At 35.4% G+C, this 23,264-nt stretch overlaps 2 protein-coding genes and 2 pseudogenes across 3 annotated transcripts; 3 read left to right on the top strand and 1 right to left on the bottom strand.

The window, feature by feature from the left end:
• The first annotated feature begins 658 nt into the window (after window positions 1-658).
• LOC120182177 (protein PLASTID TRANSCRIPTIONALLY ACTIVE 14-like) lies at window positions 659-5,245 on the top strand. 2 transcript variants are annotated; one of them, XM_039187176.1, is made up of 12 exons: window positions 659-951; window positions 1,072-1,209; window positions 1,290-1,415; window positions 1,546-1,674; window positions 1,939-2,028; window positions 2,146-2,296; window positions 2,538-2,647; window positions 2,798-2,869; window positions 3,059-3,164; window positions 3,253-3,450; window positions 4,876-4,918; window positions 5,014-5,245. In XM_039187176.1, the coding sequence occupies exons 1-12, from the start codon at window positions 754-756 to the stop codon at window positions 5,090-5,092; spliced, it is 1,440 nt and encodes a 479-aa protein (XP_039043107.1). In that variant the 5' UTR covers window positions 659-753; the 3' UTR covers window positions 5,093-5,245. The 2 variants fall into 2 exon arrangements, with proteins under 2 accessions (XP_039043107.1, XP_039043106.1); XM_039187175.1 differs by having other exon boundaries at window positions 660-951; window positions 4,855-4,918.
• A 1,780-nt stretch (window positions 5,246-7,025) lies between these two features.
• On the top strand, window positions 7,026-8,589 carry LOC120182127 (annotated as a pseudogene).
• A 1,607-nt stretch (window positions 8,590-10,196) lies between these two features.
• Window positions 10,197-15,655, top strand: LOC120182128 (annotated as a pseudogene).
• A 494-nt stretch (window positions 15,656-16,149) lies between these two features.
• Window positions 16,150-18,690, bottom strand: LOC120182181 (homeobox protein knotted-1-like 4). Its single transcript, XM_039187181.1, has 5 exons — window positions 18,312-18,690; window positions 17,412-17,532; window positions 16,664-16,857; window positions 16,456-16,587; window positions 16,150-16,355 (listed from the first exon to the last, which is right to left on the bottom strand). Exons 1-5 carry the CDS (start codon window positions 18,615-18,617, stop codon window positions 16,221-16,223), a joined length of 888 nt encoding a protein of 295 aa, XP_039043112.1. The 5' UTR covers window positions 18,618-18,690; the 3' UTR covers window positions 16,150-16,220.
• Window positions 18,691-23,264: the final 4,574 nt, after the last annotated feature.

A 23,264-nucleotide genomic window follows, 5' to 3' on the forward strand; every position in this document is an offset into this window, starting at 1 on the left:
ATAACATATATGAAATGGGATCTGGACAGAATTTAATAAAAGCGTACAAATAAGCATACAAAATGTGCAGAATGGAGGACCACCAAAGATTTTGAATGAATATGAAAATTAAAATAGGCCAGTCTTAAATGAGAGTAGGTCTGGAGCCTTATCTGTAAATCGACCCAACATGTTTCACTTATTGATTATGGTGTTCGAATGGTCAGTGGTCACCCTTACTGAGGCTCACACTCTAATCATTCTTGGTGCTCGGACCTGAAACCTAAAAAAATAACAATAATTTATTTACCACCGATATCACTTGATTCCTGCATACACCCTTACATGTGGGCTCATATGTAGGGGACTCAGCCAAGATTTGGGTGGACCATGCACATGAGAAAATGCCAAGGTGTGGTCTCTTCAACGTGGTTCAGGACAATGTTTTGGGTTCTCTGTTGCAACCACTGATGATAAGAAACGAAGATGAGGTCTTTTGGAGATATTTCATTTCACATATAGGATGGGCCAATGATGCCCAAGGTTGGCTAAGATGGGTTGGGCTGCCAGTTGCGTTATCCCTTTTGCACTCTGCAGGTCTGGCCTGGTCTCTGGTTGCGGCTTGCGAGCGGATAACGTTTCCCTGTAATAGCATTTCTCTGAGTTTAAAGAGTCTAGAGTTGATCTACTTCTTGTCCCAACAACGAAAGTTAAACATCAGTACCGGAGTAGTACACTGCCAGCGTTGCCACCATGGTTCCATTTTGAACTCCAATGGCGACATCGTTTGTTCCCCATCATCATATCGGTGGGTGCTTCACCTATTCTCGCCCTCCTCGTGGACATTTTCATAACCATGGGTGGTCACAAACACCAGTTGCCAGGTATCGTTTGAGACCCATTAATGCTTCGGTTGAAACTCCTTCTTTCCCACTTTTTCAACCTCCCCCACTTGAAGAATCTCCTTCTCAGGTATATATATGCTCCCGCCTTGTCAATTCACTCCGCCTATTAGTTTTTCTTGAATTTTGGGTTTCTTAAACCTTCACGTCACTTTGCTTTCCTTTTCTTTTTGAACTGTTTTCATCATAGCTGGAACGTGCGGATCCTGATTTCTACAAGATAGGTTACGTTCGAAGTATGAGAGCTTATGGAATTGAGTTTAAGGAAGGACCTGATGGTTTTGGGGTCTATGCCTCCAAAGATGTTGAACCTCTTCGTCGTGCCAGAGTCTGTTTCTGCCTTTTCTATACATCCTTCTGTACCTAATCATGTGCCGGTAACTATGCTTCTAACACTTGACTGAACAGGTTATCATGGAAATACCTTTGGAGTTGATGTTGACAATAAGGCAGAAGCTTCCATGGATGTTCTTCCCGGATATAGTACCTTTAGGTCATCCCATTTTTGATATCATAAACTCAACCAATCCTGAGGTAATTGGAGTCTTCCTTTGCACGAAATGCTTAATTGTATCGTACAAGTATTCTGCATTTATTGTTCGATTCAGTGAATGCACTATCACAGTATTTAATTACTGTAATTTGTGTGTATCTTTCTTGGCAGACAGACTGGGATCTGCGATTGGCTTGCCTTCTCTTGTATTCATTTGATAGGGATGATAACTTTTGGCAACTATATGGAGACTTCTTACCTAGTGCAGACGAGTGCACTAGCTTGCTTCTTGCTACTGAGGTGTGTAAAACGGGAAGACACGTAGCATTATCGTTTCCATGTTTATTTTTCTTGTTTTTACTTTAATTTTAGTTCCTTTCTTCTTTTTTGCTAAAATACATTTTTTTTGTATTTGTTGAATTGATGGTGGGGAGTGATATAATTCTGATAGCATTGAAACATTGGGATTTGGTTGTTGAATGGGAAGGATTTTGGTTGTTGGATTTCAAATGCACTCATGAAGTTCATAATTTGCTGTATTGACTACTCGATCAATCCTTGCAGGATGACCTCTCACAGCTGCAGGATCCCGACCTTGCTTCAACTATGAGAAATCAACAACTAAGAGCCTTAGAATTTTGGGAAAAGAACTGGGTATAAACATCCTGTCATTACCGCTCTCAAAGTTTTGCCTCTCACACTACTCTTGTTTGTTTTGAGAAGTTTTTGCTTGCTCTAACAAATAATGTTTGTTTGCTTAACGTCACTCAGCATTCCGGGGCACCCTTGAAAATAAAGCGCCTTGCGCGTGATCCTGAGAGATTCATTTGGGCTGTTAGCATTGCACAGTCACGCTGCATTAACATGCAAGTTAGGATCGGTGCACTAGTTCAAGATGCAAGTATGCTAATTCCCTATGCTGGTATGGTGATCTTGCAGCACAAGGCTCCTCCATCTATGTTTTCTTATCTATGATGCTCGATCAGAAAGTTAAACTAATGCAGGGCCTGACAGTTTTGTTTTTCTTTGGCTTGTTTTGGCTTCACTCAGTTTCTTACTAACTTATCTAAAAGTTGATTGCCATCATATTTCCTTTAAACTATTTCTTCTCTCATTTACATTATATTTTAACGTGATTTTGACGTTTTCATTTGCCGTTGTAGACATGCTAAATCATTCATTTCGGCCAAATTGTTTTCTTCATTGGCGTTTTAAGGATCGCATGGTTGAGGTGATGATAAATGCTGGACAGAGGATTAAAAAAGGAGAGGAGGTATTGTTCTTCCGTAACTCTCTTTTGAATTCTAATATTGTTCGGTTATCACAGCTAATGGTCTCGGTCCAAGCCATCAGCCGAATTAGATCCTAAATGCTTTTTATTTGCAACATGGGTTTATATCCATGATTCCATAAATTTTGACAGATGACCATTGATTATATGAGTGGACAGCAGAACCATATGCTCATGAAACGATATGGCTTCTCGTCTTCTGTGGTAATTAACTTCAATTTTTAATCCTCAATCTACATATTTGAAGATGTTATTTTTTTAAATCTTGTTTAGTGGAATCATGGCAATATCCGTTGTCATTGCAAAAAATGTTTTCAAATAAACTGATGTTTGATGTCTTAATGTGCAAGTTATTTGTACTTAAATTTAACTCTTGAGGCCTGAATGTTGCAGAATCCTTGGGATGTAATACCATTCTCCGGAAATGCACATATTCACTTGGAATCTTTCTTGTCGGTCTTCAATATATCCGGTCTTCCTGGAGAGTACTATCATAACAGTATGAATTGTTTGAACTTTCTAAAACTTTTCAAATGAGAATGGTTATTAATTTTGATTCTGAACCTTTAAGTTCACAAAACTTTCAGGCCAGTTAGCGGAAAAAGGAGACAATTTTGTCGACGGGGCAGTCATAGCAGCTGCAAGAACGTTGCCCACGTGGTCAGACGGAGACGTTCCTCCAATCCCTAGCATGGAAAGGAAAGCTGTGAAGGAGTTACAAGAAGAATGTCAGCAGATGCTTGCACAGTTTCCTACAACTTCTGCGCAAGACCAGAAATTACTAGGTGAACATTTTTCTACCTTATTGTTCCTACTTGACTGTATTAGATTGGAATGTCCATGATCCTAAAATAGGGCCCTGACAGAAGTGGACTGATTTTTGGTTGTCCGAAAGCTTGCAGAGTCCTAATTCTTTAAAAAATGACGTGCCAAGATATTTTCATGGTTTATGGTTGAAGCACTATTTAAATTGGCACTATGAAAAGCTTCTGTTGGTCGTTTATTGCTATAAGTTTTTAAATATCTGCTACTGCTGTTACATTAACTAAGGGTCGGTTTGTTTCCCGTAATTGGAATTACAGAATTGGTTTTCCCTGAATTCCCGTGTTTGTTTCACGTAATTCGTTTTCCGGAAAATGTTTTCTCGTGTTTGTTTCACGTAATTTGTTTTCCGGAAAACGTTTTCCCGTGTTTGTTTCACGTAATTCGTTTTCCGGAATGTAATTCATTTTCCTAGTAACAGAATTTCCTTTGTGTTTTCTGTAAAATGACTTACGGATTTATTTTCCGTAAGTCATTTTCCGAACTTTTCACTTCAAAGCAAAAATACTCAAAATAATTTTATTTTATGAATTTAATTTTAATAAAATATTTTAATATCATTTTCATCAAAATATTAATTATTAAAATATTTAAAATATATTTATTAATATTTATAATAATATAATATTATATTTTTAATATTATATAAAATAATTAATTATATTATAATAATATAAGATATTATATTTTTATTTTAATAATATATAATAAATTTTTTATATATTTAATAATGAATAATATTATTTATATATTTCAATAATATTTTAGTAAAAATATTTAAAATATACTAATATTTTTAAAATATAATATAGCACTATTACTTTAATAAATAATTAATATAATTTATAATATTTTATTTCACTAAAATATACCAATACTAATATTTTTATTAATAAAATTATAAAAATAATATTTAATAATAAATAAATTATTTTAATATTTTAAAATAATAATATTAAGTTTTATGATAAATAATATTACTTATTATATTTAATATTTGTAATAAATAATTTTTAAAAAACTCTTCAACTAGTGGATAAAATGTTTAAATAACATCTTCCAAACATCATAAAACGTTTTTCAGATGTTTTCCAGAAATGTAATTCATTTTCCAGAAATGTAATTCATTTTCCAGAAATGTAATTCATTTTCCAGAATTCAAATTCCAGTAATTCATTTTCCAGAAATTCAAATTCCAATAATTCAAATTCCAGTAATTCATTTTCCGGAAAATCAATTACATGCAAACAAACAGACCCTAAATTACGATAAAAAAATTACATCTGTTCGGGTTTGAAATCGAAAGTATTACTTCTAGCAACTATTCCTATCATCTAGAACATTGTCCATGGTACAATTTACTTTAGTTTCCCTTTTAATGCCACCAGATTCTATGCCAGAAGCAAGGAGGACACTTGAAACGGCAATCAAGTATGCGATTCTGACATAACATACCTTGGCCTTTTCTTTTCATGTTTCTTAATTGCAGTCCGAGTTGAAGCCCTTCTTACATTTTACGTATGCAGGTACAGATTGCACCGGAAACTATTTGTCGAGAAGGTCATCAAGGCTCTGGATATCTATCAAGAGCGGATATTGTTTTAGATTAGTTTTAACTCGATCGGGTTGTTGACAGATTAGCGCATGTTGAAAAGCTAACGACAATGCTTATTTAAAAAAAAAAATTACAGAACCATGGCAAGTATCCGGAACATGTTATGAATGCAGAAAATATCATGGTCTCCATTTGTTTGTTTTTTCGTGTTCTTCACGTCCTCTGCGTGTCTGTCGAGATTTAAAATAAGTAGTTGAATGAAGCTGTTTATGAAACCTTAACGATATTACTGTAAAAATTTGGGAAAAGAATGATGGACAACAGGATTTCCAGTGGCGGGATGATGAAAAGTGCAATGGCAAAAGCAGTGAGCCTCATTGAAGTATTCCTCATTTGTACTTGCGTTGGCATTAAATTTTAAAGGTAAAGTACACAAATGGTCCTTCAATTATAGGATATTGCTTTATTAAGTCCCTTGTATATTGATCATTTGACTATAGAATGTTGTTTTGTTAAGTCCCTCGACTATTAAAAGTTACAAAATGGTTATTTGACTATTTATTATGTTCCAAACTTGTCTTTTTCAGTTAAAAAATTGGCGATCGTCTAAGCTGGACGTTAACGTAATGATTGAGATATGATAGTCGTGTGAGATTCTGGATCAAATTTTATCGTACTACAGTCAGTATGTTAATGTTTAGTTCATAATACCGTCAATTTTTTAACAGAAAAATATAAGTTTGGAACATAATGAATAATCGGATAATCATTTTTAAATTTTCAATAATAAAGGAACTCAGCAACATTCTATATCTACTGGTGATAAAAAGTAGGGTGATCATTTATTTAAGCAAATGGTAGGATGACGAAAAGTATAATAGTTGGGTGACCATTTATGTATTTTACAATAAATTTTATTTATATCTACAATACATTTTATTAGAATTAAATAAATCTTAATTCAAGCTCAAATAACTTGGGGCCTATATTCAATTAAATTTTATTTATACCCATAGAACATTTAATATTAGATCTTATTTAGTTAGAGATAATATATATAGGTTAAAACTAAAAGTTTTACGTCTTTTTTACGACGAAGGATTGACGAAAATTAAAGGTCTTGTTTTTTCTTTTAATAAATATTTTTCATTTCCACTATTAATCACAACCTTAAATTTCTATAATCTGAAATGATATAAAACTCTTAGAGGCTGTTTGTTTATCTCTTAATAGAATCATTCAGCGCTAAATGTTAAACCGTTAAGCATTCAACGTGTTTGTTTATGACATCTGAATAAAGACTATGCTGAATGATTCAGCCCCAATGAACATTCTAATGAACATTCTGAATGATTCAGAATCATTATCAAACAACATGTCACATTCAAAGTTAATTTATACAAAACTTCTGAATCATTCAACATTTGAATCGTTCAACATTTGAATCACTCAACATTTGAATCATTCAACACTTAATCATTTTAAAATAAACAAACACCTAACAATTTGTTCATTTTTTTCTTTATGCAAGCAACGGTGATTTGTTATGTAATGGGGTTGAGGGAATGTAAGATAGTAGGCTGTCCCAATGCCAGGTTGAGAACAATTTTCGTGGAAGACCTCTCAGATAGTCAGAATTATGAATTATCCACCGTGGGACTCGATCCCACGACCACAAGGTTAAGAGTCTTGCGTTCTACCAACTGAGCTGGACGGGCAATTCAAATCATTGTCTATCTAAGTTGACCATAAAAAGTTTTGGTTCCCCTGTTCTTATCATGGAAACACGGATTCCCTATATCAGGTGGTTAATTATTTGATATTGTTAATGTCCTATGATGGTTGCTGTTTGGTTCTATATTGTAAAGTTGCAATACTATGCCTCTTCTCTTAAGCAGTATAGGGATCTTCTAATGTTTTATCGTTATTCTTTAATTTACCGTCGTCTAATGCTTGCAGTTCACGATTTCCTTTTGAATTTTCATGAGGTTTTTCTGTCATGACCATTATTTACTTCCATTTGCAGAAATAAAAGCCCCTGGAATGGATTTACTCAATATCTCACTTTGTAAACCACCACAAGTGGCGATGGTGTTTCGGTTTGGGAATGGTCTGGTTCTGTTTTGGATGAGGGTGATGAGGCTTCAAAATGGTTTACCTATTATCTTGGGAAACCCAGTAGAATGGTTCGTTTTAATGCAGGTTCGTTTGGTTCGAATACATTTCAATCAATAGGACATTAAGTGCATCCATTTGGGTTTATCAAGGGAAAGACAACGATACGATATTCTTGCTTGGTGTTGTAAATGCTAGTATGCTATACGGCCATGTCGGCATAGTGCTGCATATTAAGATAGCTCAAGTCTCATATTTATATGGCCAACAATTTTGCTATAACTTTATTTAATTAATGCAGCATCAGAAACTAGGCCTGCGGATCCTGAGTATGCTCAAGGCATTTCGTAATGTTTTCCGATCAGTACCCGTTCATGCTTATATCTCAGGTTGGCCAGCTTCAGAAACGATTCTTATTTTTGTTCTAACGACGATGCTAATGATGATGACGATAATAATAGTTTAATAAAGCTCAAACCTGATGTTGTAACTATAATTTTTTGCAGGAATCTTTGGATGCACTGAACAAGCTTCTCGACGAACCTGTACCGGTTAATCGTTTCAGACCCAAGTATTTGTTTTTACCTTTTAGGCTCATACCCTTGGTTTTCATTTAGCATGCTGCCATAAACAACACTTCCACAAGATCCACTAAATCCTTCAATTTCAATATCTTAGTGGATGCCTCTCATGATATTTCCAACAGGAAACATGTGTTTGACTCTTGAGTTCGATTACCTCTCTTCTTCTGTTTTATTTATGAATTTATTACATCATTTACCTTGCTTGTGATTGCATCCTCGTTGCTGGTTGTGAGCCGTTTTCCGAAGACCTGTGGACAGAGATTAAGATTAGCTAATTTTCATTTCAAGGTGTGAAACTATGCTCCCGCTGTAAGGTATGAAACTAACCTTCCTGCATTTTCAGCTTATTTCCTGAAAATTAATTTTCATTTGAAGTGCCTTACGATATTAATAACTACACACGCATGAGGATATTATATCAACAAATAGCTAAAAACTAAAAAGATGATTGTGCATTTATCAGGTACCTACAATCAATCAAGATACTGCAATTGCCGGGCCAGAACCGAATGAAACCCTAATGAAAGTCAGGTCGGATAAGGTTTTGCGACCATACAAGAAACAGCCAGGGAGGGTAAGATTAAATTAAAAACTTCTCTGGCGCAATGCCTGTATCCTTCCGAGTACTGTCCACGAAAACGATCCGTATTGAACTATTTGTCCAATGGTATGGCAGATCTACTTCGGGCAAAACTTGGTTTGCAAGGAAAGTGTAACTGAAGGGAAGGCAAAGATGGTTAAAGTGGGAGACCCTATACATGTCATCAAGAAAGTGTCCACTGCTGCTGAGGCAGCTGCTTGAATGCTGAGAGCATTTTTTGAATAATAAAAGCCATAACTCCCTTATACGAGACCGAATCGTCTTCTCTAGTGATTCGATTAGGGTTATAAATAAACAGTGTTTGAACAGCTTTCGATTTCGAGTTTGGATTGATAAACTTCTATTACAAAAGTATATCTTGCATGTTTCAGGTATCGAAAATGCTTCCTAGTTAACTGTCTTATCAAATTATATTAAATTATCGATTTTTATAAAATATAATGATGGATTTTGATGAGTTAAAGTATATGGACTAATTTATCGATTCTAATAGGCTTAATTATAAAATAAGTGTCTAAATTATAGTGTTTTTCATGGATAAGAGCCTAAATTATTTTTTGAATAATTTCGGTGTCTAACGTTATAAACGTTATCACTTTAGGTTACTGAGCAATTAATGGCATTAATTTCCTTTGTTAAGTGACATGTGTCACATTATGGGAATTTTAAAATTTTATATAAAATTAAAATTATATTTAAAATAACATAAAAAAATTAAATAACACCAAAATTTTGAAAACCTTCATTTCAACCTTTAAATTCACATTGATCATCGTCATTTGCCATCGAAGAAGCTCCACCCGACTTCATCTTCCCTGACGACCAAAACCCTTTTGAAATCGTGATCGATGACGACAAATCATCGTTTTATATCCTGTGAATCTTATGATGAAAATCGTGATCTCCACGCGATTCTGACAGCCAATTAACGATAATTGGGCAGCGTATGACTAGGAGGAAGACAAAGACTACACCGACGGTGGTGATCGTGACCGGGAAGGGTGGTGATGACATGTTAGAGTCCTGATTTAGAGATTTTAGGGATTTTGAGTTTTTTTTCTTTTTATAATTTAGAGAAATTAGGATTTTTTTTTTATAAATAGAATATATTTTTAAAAGATAAATTTTAAAATTATCAGATCGTGACACATGTTACTTAACGAAAAAAATTAATGTCCTTAACGACTCATATACCAAAAGTAATAATATTTATAATGTTAGACATCGAAAATATTTAAAAAATAATTTAAATAATTATTCGTAAAAAACGTTGTAATATGAGCACTCATTTGACAGTTTAGTCAATCTAATAAAGTAGAAAGTGATGTCCCATAAATGGACGTGGATATAAGAGGCAGAGCCCGCCCAAGTCCATATTATAGAATTTTTTTTCTCTTTTATAAATCAAAATCATCCTACGACTCTGACTGAGCATTTGCATGAAGCAATCCACGTGCCGTCACCCTTAATGCCTCTGTTTTCTCTCACTTGTTAACCTTCGAAAGTTGGGGAGAAAACAAAAACAAATAAAAAATCACTGCCAGCCAATTTCAATCTCCTTAGTTTTCTCGAGAAAATAAAAAAACCCCAGGAAAAAAATCCGGTGAATATGATTCTCAAAACAACATAGGCGCCAAAAGAATGGATTTCATGAGAGAGAAACAGAGGTAGATATGAAGCTGAGAGACATTAGAAGGGTTAACGGTTCGTTGTAAGCGCCGAAAATGCCATGAATCAAAGGCGGTTCCGGATCACCGCTGACCTGCTGTCGCTGTCTCGTCTACTCCCCATATTCTCTCCCTCCCTCTTACAGCTATTCGTCTTCATTTTTAAATTTTTAGCTATGTTTGTTGCTTTTAGGAAATAGTAGTAACACCTTTCTGTGTAAAAGAACTAAAGAAGTTTTTTTTTTTGCTGTCTCAGAGATCTTATGTGAAAATTCTAGTATATTTTACGGGAATAAACAAAACCCAGAAACCAAAACCCTAGCTTTATCTCTTCTGCGCTTGATATGCACTAGTCTAAGCTTTAGCTGAATCCTGTGTTCTTGATCATGGCATTTGATCCCAACGCTATACCAAAAGATCTGAGACCGTTGAATGTGGCTAGAACTATGACTGAAGAGCCCCGCGCTGCTGCTACTGGTAATCTCACTGGCGCCATGCCTGTTTTTTATCCAGCAACCATGAGTAATGCTGGTTTTGTAGGTTTAGGTTATGCCAATGCAGTACCCTTGCCACCGGGCGCCCCTGCATTGAGGCCTCCCATGCCAATGCCTATGCCGCTGTGGCGCCCAAGTATGAACCCTGTTGTCGGGGTTGGCTATAATTCCAATTTGAGCAATATGGTTTTCGCTAATGCTGTGGATCAGGTTAGTAACGATATGGTGGCTGGGCATGGTTCTAGTCCTTGTCTGGGAAATAGAAGCAGTGAGAATGTAAGTGAACAAGTGAGTAATGATGTTAAGCCAACAGGTTTTGGAACAAGTTCCAATATTGGAAATAGGGGCAATGGCAATGGAAATGATCAGTTGAATAATGAATTATTGGGTGGGCTTGCTCATAAACCAAGTTTAGGACTCAGAAGCAATGGCAGCGGGGCTGATCAGGTGACTGATGAGGGTGGGGGTGATTCGGTGTCGGGAAAAAAGGTAAAGATTTTGTGTAGTTTCGGGGGGAAGATATTGACTAGACCTAGTGATGGAGCATTGAGATATGTTGGGGGGCAGACAAGGATTATCAGGCTTAGGAGAGATGTGAGCTTTAATGAGTTTGTGCAAAAGATGGTGGATCATGGATGCTTATGGGCAACCTGTGGTTATTAAGTACCAGCTTCCTGATGAGGATCTTGATGCATTGGTATCTATTTCATCCCTGGATGATCTTGATAATATGATGGATGAGTACGACAAAGTGGTTGAAAGGTCTTCAGATGGGTCAGCTAAATTAAGGGTATTTTTGTTTTTGGCTTCGGAGCTTGATCCTTTTGGTATGGTTCGATTTGGGGATTTAATTGACAATGGGCAGAAATATGTTGAGGCAGTGAATGGAATTGTGGAAGGATCGGCTGGTGGCATCATGCGGAAGAAGAGCTTAGCAAGTTCAGCTTCAACACAGAATTCTGATTTTAGTTGGGGTGAGGCTTTTTGTTGCGTTGGTATTAGTCAGGGGGGTGTTAGTGGGGCTCCATCAACAAGCATGTTGTCACCTGGAGGGAATTCAGCTGCTTCTGTTGATACTGATCCAAAAATAATGGCTACGGATCCTAGTCCGACTGTTAATGCAGATGGTGCTGCTGTTCATTTAGGAATTCCAGTGATTAAGTCTGCTCTTCCTCAAACACTGTCCTCTCAACCTGAGGTTGAGTTCGAGAGGTTGATGCCACTTCGACACCTCAACAAGTGAGATATTATATGCCACAACATTATGGATCTACACATATTGATCCTCGTCTTGATGTTATAAATCGTTCTGATTATATGCATCCTGCACCTCAGATGGGGTACTCAAATCCTATGTTGGTGGGCAATACTAATTCTGTATTCGGCCAACAGTATTTTTGTGATAATGCTACCTCCAATCAGTTCATTCCTGCTGTGCACATGACAGTGACTCCCTCCACTTCCCATGTTGGTACTAGACCAACAGTAGTTCAGCTACAACAAGCAACTTTCCTGAGAAAATTCCAAGGCTAGAAGACTGTTGTATGTGTCAGAAGGCTTTGCCTCACGCACATTCTGATCCTTTGATAAAGGATAAAAGAAATATCAGCGCAACGCCTTTAGTAAATACTAACTCAACTTATCATAGTCTGCGTCCAGAAGATGGTATGAAGGTTTTATCAGCAAACATAGTTGTGACTGGAGCATCAGGGGATAACATTGCTGAACAAGGAGTTGGGTTTCGGCAGCTTGGTCACATTGACCATCAAATTGGAGGACTTCAGTCTGATGCACTTGGATTCTCTCAAGGTATTGATTTACAAAATGAACTTGAAAAAAAAATTAACTCGAGAACTGATAATTCTGAGCATCCTAGGTTTCCATTAAGTCAGGGTTTTATGGGCGTGACAGGGGAGTTACAATCACGCTTTAGAACAGACAATGCCTGAAGTTTCAAGAGAACACCATTGCAATATTCATGATGTCCCCAGACAAGATATTGTAAACCCTAACCCTCTGATCCCAATTGATGGGATGATGGAGGAACTTAAGATAATCAATGAGCAGCAGGGTAATTCACCTATTTACAAAACCAGAAAAGATGTCTTGGATGAGAGATCTCCACAAATAGCAGGGAGAGAGGTGTTTTTGGATAATATCTTTACCAAACCAATAGACTCCAATGAGATGAATATTTCGGATAATGTAATAACACATGCACAGCCAAAAGTTGGAGCGCAAAACTTAGATACTCCTTTCAATGCTAACACCCAAACTTCTTTTTTAAACTCCGGTAGAGGTGGAGATGTTTTGGATTCCACAAATTCACTCTTTAGCAATCAAGATCCTTGGAAATTGCAGCAAGATGCCAACTTTCCTCCTAGATCTTACCAGACTCAAGCACATAGAGAGGGATTAGCTACCATAGACCCTTTTGGAGAGAACCGGTCAGTAATCAGTGGTGAATCTAAAGCTCAACTGCAAGATGAAGTTTACCCGCCATTAAATCATTTGAACAAGGATTTCATTTCAGACCACACACAGTCAACACAAGGTGAGATATTTGATTTCCGTTTGCTATAAATGTTGTAATTTCTGCATGGAGTAAATGTTTATTGTCTTTGCCTTCATTGCCAAAGCCTCAGCTGAGGAACTCATTAAGAAATAACTACAAGCTGTTGCTGAGGGAGTTGCTGCTTCTGTTTTCCAGTCCTCTACCCCTTCGAATCCTGACATACCAGCAGCAACTGACGAAACTGGTTTTGAAGGTAATCAAGAGACAGATGTTTCAACTCGAAACATTGAAATGCAGCATAAAGCTAAATTTGAGGTGTGCAATCTAAGATCTCTTCATTCTCTATCACTATCTCTACGAGCAGATGCATTCCTTGGACCATCTTTAATGTTTAGTCTTCTTAATTCAGGAAATCAAAACCAAACAACCAGACATAAAAAAACATGATTTTCGAGTTTCGGATGGCATTGGTCGCTTGCAGGTTGAATAATTGTTTTTATGTGATGTTTGTGATTTATTGTTAACTCCTTTTGCCCTTAAATTTAGCCATATTCTTTTTTCAGATTATAAAAAACATTGACCTTGAAGAGCTGCGAGAGCTTGGTTCTGGGACCTTTGGTACTGTTTATCATGGGAAGTGGAGGGGTAGTGATGCAATCAAACGGATCAATGATAGATGTTTTGCTGGGAAACCTTCTGAACAAGAACGCATGGTTCGACTCATTATTTCCTGTTTTCATGCTCTTATTTTCTCCCTAGTAGCTCTGCTTTGAAATATCACTCTCTAACACGTACTTTGGTAAATGCATATGATAAGATTGATGATTTTTGGAACGAGGCAATTAAGCTTGCTGACTTGCACCACCCCAATGTTGTGACTTTCTATGGTGTTGTTCTCGATGGTCCTGTTGGCTCTGTGGCAACAGTGACAGAATATATGGTGAATGGTTCTTTAAGGACTTCTTTACAGAAGAATGAGAGGTCCTAAAAGTTCTAGTTTTGTTTGTTATATGGTATAAGCTTTCATATATTTGTATTTTAATCAAACATTTATCTGATTATAAATAATTATTGGACGACTTGCTCTTTCCAGGAATCTTGATAAGCGTAAGCAACTTTTGATTGCCATGGATGTGGCTTTTGGAATGGAGTATTTGCATGGAAAGAATATAGTGCACTTTGATTTGAAGAGTGACAATTTACTCGTCAATCTTCGAGATCCCCATCGCCCGATATGCAAGGTTAATGCTCGGGTCTAAGTTTTGCTTGCCCTTCATTCTGGTGGGAGCTTTTCATTATTTGTTCCAAACATCCTTAGATGAAATTGACAGTTCTATTGATTCACTCCGAGTACTAATTCGGCATATTGCTCGCTTAGAGTAAGTTAAGTTGGCAAATTTAATGTTTCCTTATATTCTCAAGGAGAGCAATTTTGTGACTGAGTTGACTGATATGTTAAATGTTCTTAGTATTGTTGTGGGATTGAGGTTTATGCGGGTATATTTAGCTCAAGAGTAGAATTCAGTACACACGGACAGAGCAGGGTTTTGAATGAATTCCTGAACTCATCAAGAGTACTCTAATAATATGAACAACGGACTGATTTAGACTTTAGACATTGACAATGATATTTAAAGTTGTTGTTATGGAAGTATTAACCTTTGATTGTGCGAAGAGTACGTACATGTACATTCCATTTAATCTTGAGCTAAAGAGGACCTTGTTTCTCTCAAAGTAAAATTATGGTTTCTGGTATATTTTTGTTTTTCGGTACCAGGTTGGTGATTTGGGCCTATCCAAGGTGAAATGTCAAACTCTGATCTCAGGTGGTGTCCGTGGAACCCTTCCGTGGATGGCGCCAGAACTTCTGAATGGCAGCAGCAGTCTTGTCTAGGAAAAGGTTTGTGATTGCGCATTGTTAAGTTTAGTGCCCGCTACCAATCCATTTCGTACATGCTAACTTCTGTCGCATATTATCATATCATAAGATTTCTGTTTTGGTATTTCCTGTAATTTAGGTTGATGTGTTCTCATTCGGTATTGTTATGTGGGAGCTTCTCACTGGAGAAGAACCATATTCAGACTTACATTATGGGGCTATTATTGGTAATTGCATTATTTACAAATGTATTCATGAATTCAATTGTCCAAACCTTTGTACTCCAATGGTTCACACTTTGCCTTGAACTGAATTCGTTCAGGTGGTATTGTAAGTAATACGCTAAGGCCACCGGTTCCAGAATGCTGTGACCCGGAATGGAGATCATTGATGGAGAGATGCTGGTCATCTGAGCCATCGGAGAGACCGAACTTCACCGAGATAGCAAACGAGTTGCGCTCAATTGCAGCAAAAATTCAGTCAAAGGGACAAAACCCACAAAAATAAGCAGAAAACTCGACCCTCGGGTTTCAAATATTATTTTGGAGAATCTGCTTAATGTTGGCATCTCTTGTTCCCTTTGCACTTGCAGGCGGTTGGAGGTGGTCGTAGATGTGCTGCTGCTTGGCGTGAACGTACACAGCACAGAGAGAGGAAGGGAACTAACTTTATTATTATTTAATTATATTATTTATGGAAATTATATTTGCTTGATTTTGTTGACATTAGACTTTCCGTCTGAATTTTATGTTTATATGCAACTTGGGGGTACTTAATTACATGTCAACTTTCCACCTAAACAGGGTTGGGGTGCTTTTTGGAATTTGTTGCTAATTCATTCATTTATGCAACTTCTATAAAGTTTGCAGGTGGAACAAAGTTTTGAAGCATCATTAAATTATATAATAATTACTTCGCATGTAGAAACATTACATAGATATATATATTCAAGAACATAATTTACAATATAACCCATGACATAAAAGCCAATACTGTCCACAGATATGAAAACATGAGCCCATAACCGTCCAACAACAATGCTCATATATCATCATTATGCAGAGGACTCGATATTTTTTACCAGTATCTAAATTAAGGATCTAAAACAATATTGTTACACATATCAGCAGCAGATTACCATAGACCTAGGACTGACTGGACTCCCTCAACTATGAACAGATCCACAGTGGAGCATCAAACATGGAGTTATCTATTAAGAGATTCTTCTTTTTTTTAATTTACACCAAGTGTTCATTACTGGTTCATACTGTGTTACTTCTTCCCCAAGTCAAAAGTAGCCAATGGTACTCTTGAATAAGCAGCTTACCTCTTACGTTTGCTCTTCAGAGAGGTAGAGGAGCTACTATGCCAATTCCTTTTTCTCTGGTTTATGAACCAGTTGTTAATTTGCTTTAACTGCAAGCCTGTTTCCTTAACTAATTTTGCTTTGTCTTCCTCCTGAATCAATATTGAAGAGGAAACCCTATTGTCATGGAACTGTTGGAAGCAACATATGCTGATCAATGAGAACTGGCAGGGAAAAACATATCACACTCACAGTTGGGTAAGGCCACTTGGAATGTGACTGCCACCAAGATTTTAAAGACGAGGTGGTGTCGCCTGGTAGCTTTCCGGCTCGTCTCTTACGCAGAATTTCCTCTCTAATGTCCACAATCTTCTCCTTGTAACCCTAAAAAGACCGGAGCATGTTTTAGCTGCAGTGTTATTTGTGGACCCACTTAACTATTAAGTTCGAGAAGCCGTACCTGTTTCAGCTCATGCTTCAGTTCTTGCCTAACACGCTCCATTAATGATCTCTCGGTCTCAGTCGGGACAAGGGGGCCGAACCCCATGCTATCAAAGCCATCGAAACTCCCATCAAACAAACTAGCGTCACCATCTACAGCTTCATCTTCGTCATCAGACATGGTTGCACCGGTGCCTTCACCTGGAGATACACCTGATCCATGCTCTTTAGTTTAGCTTTGCCATTGCCAATTCAACCAACAGTTAATGCAGTCATTTTCCAAAACAATCAAAATAAACAGGGATGGATTAAGTTCATTATCATGGCTTACAGTTAGCACTTAGAATGGAAGCTAGATGCTTTTTTAAAGACTGAATCAACTCATTAGCATTGCTCTGCCATGGTGTCTCTTATATAACTCTGTAAAATCTGAACACTTTGTTCACTAGTAGAGAACTACAAACACAATTCTGTATAAAATTGGCTGAACTATGTACCAACAGGAATAACGCAAGATATAACTGAAACGAATAACATAGTTCCGGAATTTAAAATTATTATATATTTTAATTTTTTATTTATTTTTTATTGAAAATATGTTTTCGACCCTGAAATTTTATAAGTTTAAGTTTGCCCTTAAAATTTTATAAGTTCAAGTCCACCTCTTAAAGTAAAATCATACGTCCGTCCCTGGCTCGGTACAATATAATTATGCATCGTCATGCTAATTCTTCCGGGAGCTGTTTGTAGTAGGAAGAAAGATTCACCTGTTAAACTTTGAAGTGATTGCTCAAGATCCCAACAAGCCATAACTGCTTCCATTGCATGAACACGAACATGTTGCTGCAATTGGTCTTTGAAGAAACCAAGCAGTAGAACATAATTTGCCTACATCAAAAGTACAAACAAAAGGAGAAGATGCCGATATGGCATATAATATGTTGATATTAGAAAGCTTTAGAACATGCAAAAGGGGAATAGACCATCCAATAAACCCTAAACAGGGAAGGTTCCAATTCTCAAGTATTATGAAGTCCAAATATTAATCCAATGATCGCTTATGTTGAAGAAAGGACAAATGCTCAAACTATGATCAGGGTATAAACCACGAACCAAGAAAAGGGCAAATGCTCAACACAAGGAGAGACATTACAACAATCAATAAACAAATGATTTCTGGAAAAACACTTCAAAAGCTCCATTATTTAGGATAGTAATGACAAGGGTCGTTCCTCTTATAGGTAGCTCGAAATTCACGACAATTCACATTACGAGGCAAGACTTTTTCATTTTACATCATCTCTTTTAACTGACACATGAAATACTAATTCTAAGCTAAAACGTACTAATACTCCCCTCTCTCTCTCTCTCTCTCTCTCTCTCTCTTTCATCTTTATTTTTCTTTCACTGAATTACCTCTGATATCAGAAAACAAAAGGGTTAGATTAGAAGTGTTAGCTGGTTTTGAGAACCGCCACCAACACCTAGCAGCTAAAGGAAATCAACACAAAATGAAAAAAAAATCAGTATAACCGACGGATTATAACTAAACGAAGAGAAAAACCTAAAACCAGCTGGTCAACGATGACCCAAAGGAGAAAGATACTCCAGAACTGATAAAACATACAAAGGACTCAGATCAGGAAACGAGAAGGGAAAAGGGTTACCATGAAGTGATCAAGTTCTTCCTCAGCAGAACCCGCGGCGGCGGCGGCCGACGAGTACTTAGCCAAGACTTCTTGTGACCTAGCCAACTGAGCATCGATCTGAGCGAGCTTGTCAACAGGCGTGGCAACACGCAAGCAGGCGATGTGAGCTTCCAACAACTGGTCGTACATGGGATGCCCCATTATCTCGGCCTTGCATTTGGCTCTTTCCCAATGGTCGAGCTCGGAAGCCGACGGTGGGGGGTCGTTTAGGGCAAGGGTTTGCATGTCCTTGGTATGGTCGGAGACAAAACCATCGAAAGCCATTTTGTGTTGGTCAGAGCGAGGTTTCAGGAAGAAGAAAATAAGGGGAGAGAGAGAAAGAAACAAAGGAAGGTTTACGGAGAAGATATGAAATAAAATAAGAATAAAGCAAAGCGCGGTGGTTGGAAGATTGTGAAATAAAACGACAAAGGTATGATGATGATGATGATGATGCAGCAGGAACAAGAGGGGACAACCATTGACGTTTGAGTTAATTTTTTATACACTTTTTTGTTGGTTAATTTGGTTGCCTCTTGTCTCTTCTATTTCCTCTTTTTAACCCCCCTAATATTTTTACAAAAAAAATTACGATAAACCAACAATTAATTAGTTTAATGATATAAAATATTAATTTTTAAATATAATTAAATATTTAAATTTTAATAATTATAAATAAAATAAAATGTATTAAAATAATCATCTTATATTAATTTTTTATAATATATAATTTATATTAATTAATTAATTATCGATATATCTAAAAATTATTATGACCAACTCTTTTGAAGTTAAATCAGCATTCGTTGTTTGTTAATATTTTAAAGGGTAAAGTAAACAAATGTTCCCTCAATTATAAGATACTGCTTTAGTGACTCTCCTTATTATTAAAAGTTATAAAATGATTCTTCAATTATAAAGAGTTGTTTTATTGTGTTCATCGACTATTAAAAGTTACAAAATGATCACTTGATTATTCATTATATCCCAAACTCATCATTTTTTGTTAAAAGAAATTAATAGTCATTTGAGTTTAACGTTAACATGCTAACTAGGATACAATAGTAGTTCGAGATATGAGATCAGATTTTATCATATCCTAATCAGCAAGTTAACGTATAACTTATGTTGACGTCAACTTTTTAAAACAGAAAATGCCGAGTTTGGAACATAATGAATAGTCGGATGACTGTTTTGTAACTTATAGTACTCAATTAACTCAACAAAGCAACTCTTTACAGTTGAAGGATTGTTTTATAATTTTTGATAATTAGAGAACTTGATAAAGAAATATCTTATACTAAGGAGTCTATTTATGTACTTTATCCTATTTTAAAATATCTAATATAGACGGACTTTTTAAGTAGCACATACAAAAGCAAGGTGGTAATAAATAACTAAAATTGAAGGTGAAAGTGGAAGCAAGGGTAGAACGAGCTGAGTCGAGTTTGAATATTGTTGAGTTAGATTCAAAAACTCTGAAATGGAGCTCGACTCGATTCGAAAATTCGCGAACTTAAAATTTTCAAGCTCGACTCGAATTCGAAATCTTGAACTGAAGCTCGTGAGCAGCTTGAAAAAGCTCGAAATTAAAAAAAATCTTAAACTTAAATCGATTGAAGCCTCAAACTCAAACTCGAACATAAATCTTAAATACATAAAATCTTATTGTATTTTAAATAAAAATCAATGCATAAATATTAATATTATTAATAATTTATTTTTAAAAAGAATAAAATTTTAATATATTATATTTTTGAGCTGCTCACGAGCTTTTCAAGTCGAATATCGAGTAGTTCGTTTCGACTCGTTAATAACTCGAGTCGACTCCATTCGATCCAAATATTTATCAAACTTTAATCGAATCGATCTCAAATAAATCACGATCTATCTAGTCTCATTTACAGCCCGTAAGATCCCACACCTGAGGGGCACTAAGAGAACCCAGCAAACTGTATGATCGCCACTATACCCTGCATCTCCCCGTACTCTCAACACGTGTTGCCATAAGATTTCATTGGACCACCTCGCAAACCGGGTTCGTCCGTACACATTGCCGTGTAGCCAGGGGCCACCACCGCACCACCATGCAAAACAAACAGCTACATTACAATTTACATTTTACACACATTTATTTTAATCAATATATGCATTATTTAATGATAATAATAAAAAAAACTTTATTTTATTAATTTTAAAAAATCTGATTTATTAAATCATTTTCGGTTAAAAATGACAGTTGTTTAAGATTGACATTAACATGATGATTATGATACGATAGTCGTTTGAGATTTTGAGATCAAGTTTTATCATATTACAATCAATAAAGTAACATTTAGCTCATAATACCGTTAATTTTTTAACAGAAAATGATGAGTTTGAATCATAATGAATAGTTGAGTAATAATTTTGTAACTTTTAATTGTTGAGGGAATCAACAAAGCAACACTCTATAGTCGAAGAATTATTTTGTAACTTTTAAATTTTAATAGTTAAGAGACTTAATAAAGCATTACTATATAATCGGAACCATTTGTATACTTTACCTAAATTTAAAACATTAATACAGTTGATAGTAATAATAAAAGGACCTAACTCCCCCTCTCTTATATTCGACATAATTCAAACGCTAGAGAAAATAATTTTAGTGACCGAAAATCTCTTATAATATACGATTTTAACAATTTTTTTTGATTTACAAAAATAACCAACGAATTCCCAACTCGAAATCCAATTTCGCAACACATTTTCCGAATTCGCAACTCGAGTTTGGAATTCGCAAAACAGAAGTAGAATTCGCAACTCGAACATGAAAATTTTCGCAACGCGAATTTTGTTTTCGCAACTTGAAGGTAAAAAATCCGAATTCGCCAATTTGAAAACTGAGTTGCGAATATGGCGAATTTGACAAATTTCACAACTTAATTACCGATATAGGTAAACATGGTAGAAAAATAAGATAAAAAATCTGAATTCGCCAATTTGAAAATTGAGTTTCGAATTTGACAAATTCGTATTGCGAAATGTAAAATCTCGCTTCTTAAAGAAACAATCGTTTTGATGGTTACGAATTTGACAAATTCGTATTGCGAAATGTAAAATCTCGCTTCTTAAAGAAACAATCGTTTTGACGGTTCATTTGTTTGTTTGGTTAAAGTTAAACGAACGAACCAACTAACCAACATGAACATACTCTCGTTCGTGTTTGTTCAATTCATTTACAGGCGTAGGTTTAGCTGAGTGATTTATATGTGGACTTAGCAACTGAGATTTTTTTTAAGAGACGAGATTTTACATTTCACAACACGAATTTTCCAAATTCGCAACTCATTTTTCAAATTGACGAATTCAGATATTTTATCGATTTTTTTTTTCGTGTTTACCTATATCGGTAATTGAGTTGCGAAATTGGCGAATTCAAGTTTCGAAATTGGCGAATTCGAGCTGCGAAAACGAAATCCGCGTTGCGAAAATTTCCATGTTCGAGTTGCGGATTCGGAAACTGTGTTGCGAAATTTGATTTCGAGTTGTGAATCCGAATTCGAGTTGCGAATTCGTTGGTTATATTTGCAAATCCAAAAAAAATTGGTTAAAATCGTATATTATAAGGCATTTTTCGGTCACTGAAGTTATTTTCTCTTCTTTATATTGTTTGTCGCAACATGCATATACCAACAACCAAAAAAATCAGGATAAAGTACATAAATGATACTTCAACTATAGGATACTATTTTATTAAGTATATTGACTATTAAAAGTTACAAAACAATCCCCTGACTATAGAATGTTACGTTGTTAAGTCTTTCGACTATTAAAAGTTACAAAATGTTCACCCAACTATTTATTATGTTCCAAACTCGTCATTTTCGTTAAAAAATGGTTGTTGTCTAAGGTGAACGTTATCATGATGATTGAGATATGATAATCGTGTGAGATTCTAAAATCATATTTTATCATTTTACAGTCAATAAGTTGACATTCAGCTCAGAATATCATTATTTTTTAACGCAAAAATGACGAGTTTAGAACACAATGAATAATCGGATGACCATTTTGTAACTTTTAATAGTCGAGGAACTCAATAAAGCAACACTCTATAATCGAATGATCATTTATAACTTTTGATAGTCGAATAACTTAATAAAGTAGTATTCTATATCCGGTGGACCATTTGTGTACTTTATCTAAAAAATTATATGTATCTTACACTGCATGGAGGACGGAATTATAAACTAAATTTGAAAATAAATTATGAGATTACGTCAATTGAATTTTAGTTCAATTAATGTTTTTAAAGGTCGTAGATTTCAGTTAGTGTTTTCTAAAGTTTTAGATTTAATCACATTCAAGTATAATTTTTATTTCATTTTTTTAAAAATATATTATGAATAATTTAGATTTTCTGTCAAAAAAAATATGAAAGATTTATAAATAGGGATGAATATAAGCGGGGCGGGTGGGGGCGGTCACCTCCCCTTAAAATTTTAAAATTACTATATATTTCAGATCTTTATATGTATTACTTATTGAAAATATATTTTCAATAGTAAAATTTTATAAGTTCAAATTTACTCTCTTAAAATTTTATATGTTTAAATTTACTCTTAATATAAAATCTTACGTTTACTTTTGTCCATGTTATTATGAATATGAAAGATTTACAAAAAGTAAGAAAGGAGATTCGTTATTCAAAACCCAATAAGTTTAAGTTTAGTCGACCCATTTACTTTAAAGAAAATTGAAAAAGCCAATACAGGCTGCAGATAATTTTTTCGCATGATAAATTACACCGTTCTTCATTGAATTTTATTATCTCTCATATTTTATTCATTTTATTTTTATTTTTTTTAATCTACTCACTGAATTTTATAGATTTAATCATTTTGCTCACAACTCGATTATCTTTCTAACGTTGTGATGACATGCCATTTT

Source organism: Hibiscus syriacus, unplaced genomic scaffold (assembly GCF_006381635.1).
Source record: "Hibiscus syriacus cultivar Baekdansim isolate YM2019G1 unplaced genomic scaffold, ASM638163v2 tig00112632_pilon, whole genome shotgun sequence".
Lineage (NCBI taxonomy): Eukaryota > Viridiplantae > Streptophyta > Magnoliopsida > Malvales > Malvaceae > Hibiscus > Hibiscus syriacus.

Coding starts and splice junctions, on each gene's coding strand:
- LOC120182181 (XM_039187181.1), bottom strand. CDS start 18,617: ATGGCTTTCGATGGTTTTGTCTCCGACCATACCAAGGACATGCAAACC. Junction 17,533..18,311: donor AAGAACTTGATCACTTCATG/GTAACCCTTTTC, acceptor CTTTTGATGTAG/GCAAATTATGTTCTACTGCT. Junction 16,858..17,411: donor ATCACTTCAAAGTTTAACAG/GTGAATCTTTCT, acceptor AGCATGGATCAG/GTGTATCTCCAGGTGAAGGC.
- LOC120182177 (XM_039187175.1), top strand. CDS start 754: ATGGCGACATCGTTTGTTCCCCATCATCATATCGGTGGGTGCTTCACC. Junction 1,675..1,938: donor GCTTGCTTCTTGCTACTGAG/GTGTGTAAAACG, acceptor CAATCCTTGCAG/GATGACCTCTCACAGCTGCA. Junction 4,919..5,013: donor ACACTTGAAACGGCAATCAA/GTATGCGATTCT, acceptor TTACGTATGCAG/GTACAGATTGCACCGGAAAC.